Genomic DNA, 14,080 nt, shown 5'->3' with positions numbered 1-14,080 from the left:
TAGGGTTCTGACTCAGGTTGTGGTTGACAGTGTGTGTGCTCTCTGCTGTTGGTGCTGGCTGTGCCTCTGAAATCTGGACACCATAGTGGATCTACCTGTTTGGAACCAGCATCCCTGCCTTGTGTACGCTCCTCCTGCTGGTGTTAGGATGTCAATCTGCCTTTCTCAGTGAGCTTGGGCTGTCACTGTGGCCAGCATTGGGGCCTTTTGCTGTAGAGTCCAGAGACTCTGTGTGCCCTACTGTTGCTGTGTGTGCAGACCAGGACACTTAACTCTGTGTCATGAAGTAGGTGACTAGCTGTGTGGTGAAACCCTCCAAGAACTTCCCAGAGATGTGTCTTGCACATGAACAGTGCTTCTGTTACAGACCTGCAGAGTAGGGTTGCCATTGCATTGTCTAAGTTACTATCAGAAACACCAAGACCAAGGCAGCTTACAGAAAGAAGCGATTGTAAAGGGCTTACAGCTCAGAGGATGAGTCCAGGGCCATCATGGTGGGAGCATGGGAGCAGGAAGGCCTGCAGGCATGATACTTGAGCAGTAGCTGGTAGCCTGCGTCTGATTCACAAGCATGAAGTGGAGAGCGTGAATGGTGTGGGCCTTTCAAAACGTAAAGCCCACCCATAGCGAAGCACTCCTCCAAAGAGTCTGCTCTGCCAACCCTTCCAGAACAGTTCCATCAACTGGGAACATATACTCAAACATCTGAGCAGATGGAGGCCGTTCTCATTCCAACCACCACATGCTACAGAACAGGGTTAAGGTGGACACCTGGAAACCAGGCATGCTGGGAGTACTAGTTCTTTTGTGGATGGGGAACTGACACGTGGCCAGGGAGAATCTTCTGTGGGTGTGCTTTATGAGGCAGATTCTTACTGAAGACAGGGCTTGGCAGAGTGCCTTTTAGATGTGAACATTAGGTGCCAACATGCTGTCCAGATGGAGAGTCCCCGCTGGAGTGATGTCTCTACAGCTGGGAGAGCACCTGGCCTGTCAGCGCTGAGGTTGGGTAAAGGTGGAGAACAGCTTAGTGCACTGTTGTGTCCACATTGGCTCCATTCTCAGAAGCATTCTAGCTATTCTGAAGAAGAGATTCAGGAAGCATGGCTATCACAGCGGATTCCCGGATGTGTGAGAGGCGTAGTGTGTGTAGTGCATGCGTGTCACAGTTTGTGCTGGTACTCTGGGATGACATGAAAGCATGATGGGAGGAAGACTTGAACATGCGCTCCTTTTCCAGGTCGTACTGGCAGGTGCTTTTTATCCAAATTACTTCACTTTTGGACAGCCAGATGAGGAGATGGCAGTGAGGGAACTGGCCGGCAAAGACCCAAAGACAACAGTTGTGGTAGGTGACACATAGGAAACTGTCCCAAGAGAATAGTGTGAATGTGGTGTCCAAAAGGATTGTCTCTAGTGCGGCTGGTGCATAAGTGCTGTGTGGATTCCTCCAGCTGAGCACAGGCTGTGTAACCTTTCAGAGACTGCGGCTTTCTTACAGCGTCTTCATCTTTACTAACCTCATTTTACAGAGAGGCCTTGAGAATTTATATATTCAGGGTGAGTGCTGCCTTGAACATGTGTTATTTTCAAGGATTCAAGGCACTTGAGGGTAAGTTTTTAATTGACAATTTAATGATACACAAAATAAAATGTTTCTGGTTGGCAGCTGACTGTTGTAAGTAGCAGTGATCCCCTGCCCTGACACCCAGCATAACTACTTAGAGGATATTAAGTTCAGAGCTGAAGCCCCTCAAAGTCTGCACTAGAGGGTGTGACCTAGGGAGGGTGTGTAAGCAGCGTGAACTAGGAGGTGGGATAGAGAATAGGATCTGACCATGAGCCGTGGGCACTGACTGCTGGATTTATAGGGGCCGTTTGTTTTTATGCCAGCAGTAACACGTGACAACTGGAATGACATAATTGAGCACTGGGCTTTCAGTAGACTCCTTGGTTGATTTAGGGCAACGTAAAGCACCTGGTAAAGTTAGCGCCTGGCGTGTAGTAAGTGCCCAGTTAGTGCTCTCTGTAGTTCCGGTGTTGTTACACTACTTTGCAGCTGTGGAGTCTGAAGATTGACAAGGACAGAGCCACAGATCCTGGAACATTTTCAGTCAGATCTTTGAAGAGCACAACAGGCAAGATGGATGCAGGGATGCAGTGTGTGCCGGGGGAAGATTTCCATTTAAAGGCTGCCTGCCATGAGCTCCTGTCGCTCCAAGGACTGTGGGCTTTTTGTTACTTCTCTCTTTGGAGAAAGCTTTCTGATTAGCTTTGATTAGCTACTTCTGCACTCTTCCTGCTGTCTGTCCTTCAGCTGTGTGCAGTGGCCAGGCCCCACAGGACCCTACTCAGACACACTCCTCAGCCCCAGTCAGCCTAGTCACTTGACACATGACTAACCATGTGTCATACAAACTAAATCATAGCTAGTTTTGCTTTAGAAAGTCTGGGAGGAGCCAAACAGTTTTTTTGTTTTTGTTTTTGTTTTTTGTTTTGTTTTGTTTTCTTTTTTGTTTTTTTTACAGTGTATGTTTCTCTGAGCTTCACATTAATCCTTTAATGTGAAGGCTTGACCATCATCCCGACACGCTTGTAGTGTAGTGGGTCCATGGCTTGACCTTAGACTCTGTCCAGACAGTGTTCTTACCTCCTTCCTGCCACCCACAGCTGGGAGACACTTCACTCTTCAGGGACTGGCAGAGGAAGGGGCCTGAGGGACCAGAGCTTGGGACATAGTGATCAGGACGCCTGATGCTCGTAGGGGTGGAGTGCTGGGAGGGCTTTGGAGCAGCTAGAGGTGAGACTGCTGGGTAGGAACCTGGCTCTGCTGCCCTGAGGGGCAACAGCCTCTGAGGTGACCAGTCCATCTCCCCTAACTCTGTCACTCTTTATCATAAGAGTGATGTCTCAGGAAGTTGCAGTTAGCATAATTTTTTTTTAAGTAACAAAATGAAAGCAAAAAAAATTACTTTTACTGCAATCAACTGTTGAACTGTTTCAACAAGGGAAAAAGTAGCCTTCATTTCATGCATTTTTGTTAAAACAGTTATAAGTTAAAGTCATTTGTTTGGTTGTTAGGTACACCGACAGGCCAAGTCTGTCGTGTATTTATATAAGCTGAGTTTGCAAATGAGGGCAGCAAGCAGCTGCTTCTGCGCCTGGATGTTTGGGCAGTCAGGTCCTTACTGATGGCACTGACGTGCCTGTGTTCCCTTCCAGCTGAAGCACATCCCTCCCTATGGATTTCTTTACTACAAGCAACTGCAGTCTCTCTTCAGACAGTGTGGTCAAGTCAAATCCATTGTGTTTGACGGTGCAAAGTAAGTGGTCACTTTCTAGTCAGCTGCAGTTCCTGAGGAGTCCCCAGCTTCCATGTTCCCAGAGCCCTCCCGGGGCCGCATGTGTGTCTGCGTGGGGCCATTGGGCTGGCTCTCAGGTAGCGCTTTGGTGGATCTCACTGTCAGTGGGAGTCGTCCTTTCCAGCTTAAAGTGGCTGTGCCGTGGCCTGTGCTTTATGTGCTTGTCCTGGTTCTTTGCAGGGGTCTTCTTGTCAGAGTCCATTCCCAGGTTTCCATGGGAAGTCCTTAATCTCATTCTCTGTGGCTGTAGGGATTCCCCAAAGGGCAGCATTTTTCTGTGTACTTCTTTAGCACATAGGCACTTGTCATAGGTGACTCTAGAAGACACAGAGTACAGAAACTCCGTTAATTTGGCCCTATTTTATTAGCAGGTCAGTAACAAACGGTTAGTTAAAAGAATCACCATGTGCTTTTGTTCCGGAAAGGAAATACTCATGCACACAAGGTTACAGTTTTTAAATTGATTAGAAAGAAACGTTTCCCCAGAGCTGAGGATTGAACCCAGGGCCTGGTTTGTGTATTCCTTATAATTTTGCCTTTTTACTCACAATGGAAATGTCACACCAATATTTCAAAAGAAAGCAACTATGTTCTTTTTGGTTCTGCCAGGACCAGTTAGAGATACAAAGCAACAATCAAAGAGTAATGATTGTTTTTCTCCCACACGGCCCCCACGCTGTCGAAGCTGTATGCGTGTGGAGGCAGGCGGGGAGGAGGGGAAGGGGCACCGCACAGAGGGCACCCGGGCAGTGTGCAGGGGCAGGACACTGTCGGCGCTACTTACTAACTGACCTTCAGTTGACTTCAAGGGTCTTGACAGAGCTACCGTGCTGTAAGTTTGATGGTGTTCTGCAGCACAGGCTCGGCCTCTGATGTTTAGGAACAGGAATGCTGCTCTGTGCTGGAGTTCTGAAAACTAGCATCCCTTGGCTGGAACTCCCCTGGGAACTGTGCACTCGTGCACTCTGCTGTGTCAGGGTGAGGCCTGGCCTCACGGACTTGTAACTTACTTTCCTCAGCAAACAACCTGTCTTCAACCAACTAATATTTCTACTGATTAATTAAAATGAAGACTTACTAGCATTTTAAGAAGTATGCAGTGAGAATTTTTCCTAACCGTCAGAGAAATTAATGTTTTATTACTTATATATTATTATTTCATGTTTTAATTCATATTTTATGGAACAGAGCCTTTGTGGAGTTTTCACGGAATCCAACAGAAAGATTTAAGACCCTCCCTGCTGTGAACTTGGCAGTCAAGATGTCCCAGTTAAAAGTGTCCCTTGAGCTCTGTGTCCATGCTGCAGAGGAGATTGAGGGGAAGGTGCAAGGCGGGTCGGTGTCAAAGCTCAGGAACACAAGGTATTTCCAGAAGATTCCACTGGCACCACTGTTCCCACTATGTTCCCACAAGACTGTTGGAGGAGCTGTAGCTGGTGTTGGCCTGGCTTTGTCTGGCATCATGTCTCCGTGGGTGTCCTGGGGCTGCTGTCTGCTTATTCTCGGTGGGTTTGGCTGTACAGTAGATACGATGCCTGCTGTGGAGCCGCTGAAGGACTGAGTGAAATCATTTAGATTTTCAGTGTAGACTGGAGAAACTAGCCCTGTGCTTCTTTCCTTTCTTCCTTGTGAGGTTTATGAATTTCATTTGGAGAATTCTTTTTTTGGCAGAGCAAAAGGTAGGCTCTGGTGGAGGTACCTTTGGGCCTGGTTCTTAGCAGGGCCAGCTCCTGAGCAGTCGCCGTCTCCTCCTCACAGCCTGCGTGGCCACTGGGAGGCAGGTCTGTTCTTGGACACAAGTTAAATACCGTCTAGTACTTAGAACAGGTTCTTCCCTTTTAGTGCCATACAGGCAAAAGTCTCCCTTTTAAATTTTTATTTGAGTCAGGGTTTCTCCATGTAGCCTTGGCTGGCCTCAAACTCACAGAGATCCATGCCTGGCTTTATTTATTGGTTTTTTTTCAAAGTCCACTTTATCTCTTATTGTGTGTAATCGTTTGTGATTCCAGAAAGGGTCTTGTGAATATGAGCAGTTGGTGTGGGAGAGACACAGGCATTCCAGATCCATCCAGTGTGTGGTGCTGTGGGTCCTTTTTGCTTGGTTGTTTGCTGTCTGTGGCTCAGGTACTTGTTAGATGCCTGACTGTGGAGGCCAGCGCTGAGAGCCCTGTCTTGGTAACTTTGTAACTCAGTGAGCCTGGAGCTCATCCGTTTCGGTTGGGCTGACTGGCCAGTGTGCCTCAGGAGCGGCCTGCATCGATGCCTCAGCCAGTGCAGTAGGTGTTTCCTCTGGCTTGTCCCATGGGTTTTGGGAACCACGAGGACTCAGGTCCTCATGCCTGTGCCAGGCACTTTACCAAGCTCTGTTCTGACCATTTGGGAGAAGGGTAGGCTTAGCCTTCAAAGATCCCTGTCTGCCTTTGTCCAAGTCCGACTGCTGACATTTGGGCCTGCTGTCTGCGACTGCGAACCTGCTGATGAAAACGAGGAGGAGCTGGGTCTCTCCTGGAATCTTTCCCTTATTTTAGGATAAAAGTATCAAGAGGAAGTTTGTGATCATTGGTTTTGTCTTTCACATCCTGTAGCGTCTACTGTCTTTCTGCTCTAGGAGGTGAATGATATTTCTAGAGCCTGTTTGATAACCATGTGTTTTATGTACATGAGTGCTCTATCTGCATGTACACCTGCATGCCAGAAGAGGCCATCAGAGCCTGTTATAGATTAAACTCAGGACCTCTGGGAGAGCAGCCAGTGCTCTTAACTGGTGAGCCATCTCTAAAGTCAAGGTCTTCTGTAACCTGGGCTGACCTCACACTCCTGTAGCTGCTCTTCCTGCTTTTACCTTTAAAGTGTGTGTGTGTGTGTTTCTCTCTGTGTAGCCCTGGATCTCCTAGAACTTGGATCTGTAGCCCAGGCTGGCCTGGAACTCAGAGATCCACCTGCCTCTGCCTCCTTAGTGCTGGGAATAAAGACGTGCACCACCCCGCTCAGCCACCTCTTATTTTAATTATACATGTTTACGTGTCTGTGTGGGTGCCTGTGGACATGTGGTGTATGTGGACATGCGTGTGGGTGTCTGTGAAGGCGAGAGGCTGTGGTTCCTCCTGGAGCTGGTGTTACTGGCAGTGGTGAGCTGCATGTGTGCGTGCCGGGAGGTGAACTGCAGTCCTTTGGAGGAGCAGTCAGGATTGTTCTTAACCACTCAGCCGTCCCTCCAGCCCCTTCTTCCTTCTTCTACGTTCTGGGATCACAGCATGCATCACCCAGTTTTATGCTGTGCTGAGGATCACACACAGGGCTTTGTATGGACCAGACAAGCACTCTGTCAACGGAATTCTTTGTTTTCTAGTTAGTTTTCTGAAGTGAAAAAAGTAGAAAGGATTGCAGGCCCTAGATTTAGAATGTATGTTCTTCAAAGCAGAGATTCTGCCTTTTAGGGTGTATTTTTGGCGGGAAGTGGATAATAATTAGGTTATACATGACTTCCATGATAGCCAAGGAAGTCACCAGACATTCTTTATTGCAGTGAGGTCAAACTGTAACAAGTACCTGAGACGATCAGCTTGCAAGAGGAAAAGCTAATTTGGCTCATGGCCTCAGAAGTTTTAGTCCGTGGTTGGCTGGTTCTGTTACTTGGGCCCTGAGCTCCACCTCCCAAAGACCCACTGGCACCGACAGTTCCCCATAGGCCTTTAGGGGACGATGAAGAACCAAACTCTAGTGCCAGAAATGCTGGGGTAGATGAGGTGGTGACTCACATGTGGAAATAAAGCCATTTAGCTCTTACTTGCTTCCTTCACACTCCTGTTATTCAGGGTGAACGTGGACTTCCAGAAGCAGACAGTAGATCCCATGCAAGTGTCATTCAGCACCTTGGACAGACCCTGGACAGTTGCAGATCTTCTCCTGACAGTCGATGTCACTGAGGTGAGAGTGTCCCACTCAGTCCCTAGAGCCCTTCCCACTCCATGTCTGAAGATTCTGGTCATGCAGCAGGCTCATCATGTGCACTGTGAGCCAGCTCCTCCTCGGGTAAACGTGGCTGGGCAGGAGTGCCTCAGAATTAAAGTATTTGACATGTTGTGGGGACATACACCTTTAATCCTAGTACTTAGGAGGCAGAGGTGGGTCACTGTGCATTTGAGGCTAGCCTTGTCTCCATAGAGAGTTCTAGGCAAGCCAGGACTATACCCTGAGATATCTCAAAAGGAAAAAAAAAAAAAAACCTAAATATTTGACAAGATAAAACTTAAAAAGTTAGTTGGCATGACACATGCTATAGAATTCTTTACATCAACAAAACTAGTGTTGAAATATTTGGGTGTTTTAAAAACTTCTTTAAAATAACTCATATAGACTCAAGGATGAGGTTCCACAGTGGAGCTGCTGTCTCACGTGTGTGAGGCCCTGATTTAAACCCAGCACAAAAAACACATAAGCAAACATGTTGATTTTCTAGTAAATCTAAAGCTATACTTGGCTGGGGAATTTCATGTAGAAATCTGAAATCCAAGCAATCGAGAACACTGCTGTGCGCAGCCCCTGTGGTCTGAGGCAGCCGTGGAGAAGTTGCCCAGTGAGTCTTACACAAGGCTGGCTTTTCTCTGCCAGACCTCACATGTTCTTCGTATTCGTGGACTGGGCGCTTGGCCCTGCACCTGAACTCAGCAGCTTCGAGGGCACAGGAGGTCCCATGGTATTGACTTGTCTGGACCAAATCCAGACCTCCCGAAGCCTTCAGGCCCTGGGCCATGGAGTCCCCTCTGGGTAGCATGTGGTTCATGCACTTGCTGCTGTTGCTGACAAGAAGCTCCTCATGTGCTTCACAGAGGCTGTTAGGGCCTGTGAAGGACACTGACACAGAAATAAGCCTTTACCACACGTGGCCGTGTGGCCCATCGGTGGCCTTTATGTGTGCCCACACTCGGCCGTGTGGCCCATCAGTGTTCTTTATGTGTGTCCACATGTGGCTGTGTAGCCCATCGGTGGTCTTTAGGTGTGCTCACACATGGCTGCCTGTGTGGCCCATTGGTGGTCTTTATGGGTGCCCACACTCTTCTCCTGCAGGTGGTGGAAGTTGGGCACTTCTGGGGGTACAGGATTGATGAAAGGAATGCTGAGCTGCTGAAACAGCTGACGGCTGAGATAAACCGCCTAGAACTGGTCCCTCTGCCTATCCACCCACATCCGGACTTGGTCTGCCTGGCACCTTTTACCGATTACAACAAGGAAAGCTACTTTAGAGCTCAGATTCTTTATGTTTCTGGAAATTCTGCTGAGGTATGTTTTTCTGTTAACAAGAAAGGAAATAAGACTAGAAATTTATAGAAAATTTTGGGACTGGAGAGATGGCTCAGTGGTTAAGAGCACTGGCTGCTTTTCAAGAGGACCCTGGTTCAATTCCCATCACCCACATGGAGGCTAACAACCATTTGTAACTCCAGACCTGGGGATCTGACACCCTCTTCCAGCCTTCATGGGCAGTGTATACATGTGGTGCACATCATATAAAAAGTAGAAAATTTGCCTTTAACAAGGAATGAAACATGAAGTGATTAGCAGTGGTGCACACCTTTAATCCCAGCACTTGGGGCAGGGGCAGTAGCAGGCCTGTGTGAATTCAAGGCCAGCCTGATCTACATGGTGTGTTCCAGAACAGCCAACGCTATGTACATAGAGATACCCTGTCTCAAAAAAACCATAAACAAACAAACAAACAAATAAATGCAGCAAAGACATAGAGAGTGGTTACTCTAAGAATGGGAGTGTAAGAGACATAGGTGGTGTCTGTAATTACCTCTTTCCACCCTCAATCCCCAAGAAGAAAGTAACAGCCTAGATTGAAAGCCATCAAAGAGGACTCTTGAGCATTGGAGAGTAGCTCTCCACAGTTGATAGCTTCTGGCAGGGGTGGGGGTGGGGTAGGACTCAGTTTCCTTTAAGGGCTGGCTACTGGGAGTTTGACTATGCTCTAGCAAGTATACGGGCAACACAAATTGGACATGGTATTTTTTCTTTTCTTTTCTTTTGGGGGAGGTCACAATGGTAGGGGGTGAACCTGGGAGGACTAGGAAGTGAATGTGATCAGGGTGCAATATGTGAAATTTCCAAATAAAAGAATTCTAACAGTGGATTTGAATTAGCATTTCCTGGCCAAAAAAAAAAAAAATGAGAATATAAGGAATTTTCTTTGTCTGCGTGTGGACTGAGTCCCATGTACGCAGTTGTAGAAGCAGAGAAGGCATTTCTCTGTGCTGCAGAGAGAACCGTGTAGAGACTCTACTCTGTCAGAGTATTTGTTTCCTTTATCTTGTAGGTATTCTTCGTAGACTATGGGAATAGGTCTCATGTAGACCTGGATCTCCTGAGGGAGATCCCCTGTCAGTTTCTGGAGCTTCCATTTCAGGTAAGGCTGAGAAAAGGCTGGGGAGTGAGTGTTAGACACCAGAGGGAACCTGGCTAGAGGTCGCCATGGCAGCTGAAGTCCATAACAGGCAAGGATGGCTCACACTAGCCAAATGTGGTATCTACTCTTAAAAACTATATCACCATAGCTATCGCTGCCACATTAGTCTTGGAGAAAACCAGAATGTATGGAGGATCTGACTTTGAGCAAAAGAAAATGGTTTTAATTCAGCAGTGTTGTCTTAGCTACTGTTGTGTTGCTGAGAAGAGGCAAGGCCACTTATAAAGGAAAGCATTTAATTGGGGGGTGGTTTACAGCATTGGAGGCTTAGTCCATTATCATCATGGCAGAGAGCGTAGTGGCAGGCAGGTGTGGTGCTGGAGAAGGAGCTGAGAGCTGCATGCTGATGTGTAGGCAGAGGAAGTCTGGTGTGAGCTTTTGAAACCCCACTTCCTCTAACAAGACCACACAAGATTAGAAATCTTTCCAAGCTTTTCAGAAAAACTTCCACTCGTGATGATCAAGCATGCAAATATCTGAGCCTCTGGGGCCGTTCTTAGTTCTTACTCGGCACCACAGCCCTTCTGACACTGTCTGCTCAGGCTCTGTTGGCACCAGGTGTAGCTCCTTCCCAAAGAGCACACTCAAGTTCACTTTAAAATAGTGCACTTTGAAATAGATGACAAAGGAAGTCCGTGGCACCGACATACCGTCGTCATCGTCGTCCTAGCACTCGGTGGCAGAGGGAACACGGATGCCGGAGCTCAGGACAGCCTGGTCTGTACAGTGAGACTCTCCAAAACCAACAAATACATAAATTAAAAAATAAAAAAAGAAGTGAAGAGTGTTTATTTAGCTTCAGGACTTGTGTGGGAGTGCTGATTAACAGTTACATTTCAGGAGACTTTATCATTAGCACTGTGTCAGAGTGCTTTCCCTTCTGCCCCAGGCCTTGGAATTCAAGATTTGCAAAATGAGACCATCAGCAAAGTCTCTCATCTGTGGCGAGCACTGGAGTGGGGGTGCCAATGGGCGGTTCGCTGCCCTGGTCAGCGGCTGTCCTCTCCTGGTGAAGGTGTTCTCCATTGTACACAGCGTCCTGCACGTGGATGTGTACCGATACTCGGGGGCCCAGGATGCCGTCAACATTAGAGATGTTCTCATCAGGGAGGGCTATGCTGAGCTCGCAGAGGAGTCCTATGAGTCAAAGGTGTGACCCTTGTCTGTTGGTGGAACACATGTGCATGCTGGCTGGGCTAGGCCAGGCTGGGAGGCGACAGTGGGTGAAGCACGATTCTTCCTTTCTGTGGTGACCCCAACCATAAAATTATTCTCATTGCTACTTCATAACTAATTTTGCTACTGTTATGGTCATAATGTAAATATCTGATATGCAGATGGTCTTAGGCAACCCCTGTGAAAGGATTATTCAGCCTCTAAAAGGGTCAAGACCCATAGGTTGAAGACCACTGATCTAAAGTGTCTTCTTTATTTCTTGGGAACTGCATTATGGTGGATGCATGATATTTTTGGCAGTTTCCTAGTCAATTATTTTTGTTTTAGAAATGAAAATTAACTTAAAAATATTCTATATTTTAATTTTATCCATTTTTTTTTGTTTTGTTTTTTGTTTTTCAAGACAGGGTTTCTCTGTGTAGCCCTGGATGTCCTGGAATCCACTCTGTAGACCAGGCTGGCCTTGAACTCAGAAATCCACCTGCCTCTGCCTCCCAAGTGCTGGGATTAAAGGCGTGCGCCACCACTGCCCGGCTAATTTTATCCTTTTTAATGGATTCTAAAACTTATTTCTGCAATGGAAGTACTCAGTAAGCAAGTCATATGTAGTAAGCATTTCAGAATTTCTTTAACTACTTTTCAAGCTTTTTTATTTGCAAATTGTCAAAAATTAAAATACGGTTACACCATTTCCTCCTTGCAATTCTCCCACATCCCCTCACTCCACCCACACCCATGGCCTCCGTTTCTCTACTGTTACATATTAATATGAATGCATAAGTATATAAATACAGCGTTTAGTGTTGCTTATATGTGGATGCTGTCAGGACTGATCCCTTCATGTTAGAGAACCAGCTAGGGGGTGTTTCCTTCTCTCAGGAGTTAGTAATTCCTGTAGTTCTTTGTCTAGAGGTGGGGTTCTGTGAGCTCCCTCTTTCCACCCTAGTGTGGATGGTGTGGTCGATGCTCAGGTGGTCTTTAGGGCGCTGTGTTGTCGAGGTTTCCTGGTGTGGCTTCCCTCTCATTTCTAGGAGTTGCAGCCTTAAAGCAGACTTCCTGTCCTCTGGTCTTACAGCCCTTCCATCCCATCATCTCCACGGTGCTCCTTGAGCCTGAGGGGTGGGGGTGTCATGGATGCACCAAGTTGTGGTTTTCTAAAATGATGCCTGTAGACTGCAGAGAGGTGCCTTGTGACGAGAGGCGAGAGTGATAGTCACCTGTAGGTATATGATTTAGAATGAAGTTAGGAAAACACCGGTTTAATGAGTGCCACACCATATTCCTTGCAACTTGGGTCTGGAAACCTGACTGGGCTGGTGAGGGAATGAGAGCAGAACAGACACATAGACACGCTCAGAGGAGTTGTGGTCAGACGGGCTGTGCTGTGCGCACTTGAATGGAGAAGCACCATCTACCACAGCAACAACAGGGAACCTCCGCACAGCTCCTGAGAAGTGAGTTAGTCTCAGTAGGAAGTCTCTGTAGGTGATTGTCTCCAGCTGCAAACATCCAGGAGGAGGGAGCTACAGCTGATAGTTTGTAAACACCAGTTCTTGCCCACAATATTAGACTCAGACCGGAAGAGGACATTGCGGTTTTGTTTCCAGTTGGCCCCAGGCCATGTCCATGTCAGTAGTACATGTCCACTCAGGACTTGATCTGTGTTTGCACATTCACTCCAAGGCTTCCTCCACTCCCACACTGGCAAGAGTGGGTCCTTCTCTAAGACCGTGATCTCACTAACTACAGGACCTTGGCTGGGTTTCCAGTACCAGACACAAGTTCCTTCCTGTTAAGTGGGCTTTAAATCCAATTAGCTAGCTATTGATTACCACTAAGATAGGACTTACTAAAGCAGCTGCCTTTAATGTGTATTAAAAACAGTTCTTTCTCTAATATCCTATTATGTTAGAAAATATAGTTAGTCTTTATTTTTTGCTTGAATTTTAAATGAACTTGATAAAACAATCTCCCTATGCATACATGGCATTCAAATAGGAATAAGATTCTATCTATGAAACGTTTTGATATGAGATTTGTGCTTTTGCTTTCATTTCTGCCTTTGACACAATAAACACTTGTTTTGATCAGCAAAGCTATGAAGTTCTCAAGGGTTTCTTTGCGAAGTCAGTGGATGCCATGCTGGACGGCTCCATGTCCTCTCCTGTGAAGGACGATGAGAAGCACCTCATCCGGGTGCTATTGGAGAGCTTCACTTCCAACCGGCTGGGGGCTCCAAACTGCAAGGTGAGCGGTGTAAAACACATCTTGGACCTTGCTCGCTCTGCAGTTTGCCCTGGGCTGTGGCTACAGCCACGACGGCTTTCCCTCTTCCTGTGGTTCTTCTTGAGTCCTCTCTCGTCCCCTCTCTTCCTCCTCCTTCCTCCCTCTTTCCAGTCTGTTACTGTGCTGGGGACCAACTGGCTCGGCAAGCACTCTTCCTCTGCCTGCTTCCTCAGTGCAGAATTCCTGCTTTCCTTTTTTCTTCTTTCTTTCGAGACAGTCTTGTCAGTTTGGCTTAAGTGGGCCTTGGACCCATAATCCTCCTACTTCAGTTTTCTGAGTTCTGAGAGGATAGGTATGTGCCACCACACTCTGATATCATTGTAAAGCCTGAGCTGACTTTGGGACTACCACCATTTATACTGAGTGGCATATTGTGTATTGGTAACATATATTTTGTATATGCAGGCTGTTCTTCATGGGCCCTTTAACCCTTATGAACTGAAGTGTCATAGTCTGACCAGAATATCCAAGTTCAGGTATGACTAAATTAATTTTCCTATGAAATATTTCCGTTTCTTTATCTGTAAGCCCCATGAGAGACTTACCTTTCTTTGTACATAAGCTACAAGACTGTTTTAGCATGTCCCTGATGCCCCTGCTCCCTGTGAAAACAGTAGACAGTTTTGTTTCTTCTGTCCTGGTTATAGCTGTCACTCAGCAGGCAGTGAGTTCCCTCTGTGCCTAGACTGCTGAAGGATCTGTGTTCTGGGAGAGTTATGATCTGGGAAACAGATGCAGCTGTCATTTTTACTAATACCGTATGTTGAATGGTGACAGAGAATTAGTGACA

At 46.9% G+C, this 14,080-nt stretch overlaps 1 protein-coding gene across 2 annotated transcripts in view; it reads left to right on the top strand.

Annotated features, from left to right (window-relative positions):
- Window positions 1-14,080, top strand: part of Tdrd9 (tudor domain containing 9) — a 94,013-nt gene that overhangs the window by 54,493 nt on the left and 25,440 nt on the right. For both annotated transcript variants that reach the window (XR_013106558.1, XM_076921032.1), the window contains exons 22-30: window positions 1,241-1,348; window positions 3,223-3,323; window positions 4,551-4,724; window positions 7,178-7,289; window positions 8,430-8,642; window positions 9,679-9,768; window positions 10,718-10,978; window positions 13,096-13,251; window positions 13,696-13,766. Coding sequence is in view for 1 of the 2 variants with exons in the window: in XM_076921032.1 (XP_076777147.1) it covers window positions 1,241-1,348; window positions 3,223-3,323; window positions 4,551-4,724; window positions 7,178-7,289; window positions 8,430-8,642; window positions 9,679-9,768; window positions 10,718-10,978; window positions 13,096-13,251; window positions 13,696-13,766 (1,286 nt within the window). In the remaining variant the exon portion in view is untranslated. The remainder of the gene's footprint in view (window positions 1-1,240; window positions 1,349-3,222; window positions 3,324-4,550; window positions 4,725-7,177; window positions 7,290-8,429; window positions 8,643-9,678; window positions 9,769-10,717; window positions 10,979-13,095; window positions 13,252-13,695; window positions 13,767-14,080) is intronic.

Source organism: Arvicanthis niloticus, chromosome 23 (genome assembly GCF_011762505.2).
Source record: "Arvicanthis niloticus isolate mArvNil1 chromosome 23, mArvNil1.pat.X, whole genome shotgun sequence".
Classification (NCBI taxonomy): domain Eukaryota; kingdom Metazoa; phylum Chordata; class Mammalia; order Rodentia; family Muridae; genus Arvicanthis; species Arvicanthis niloticus.
This window is presented reverse-complemented; position numbering and strand designations above follow the sequence as displayed.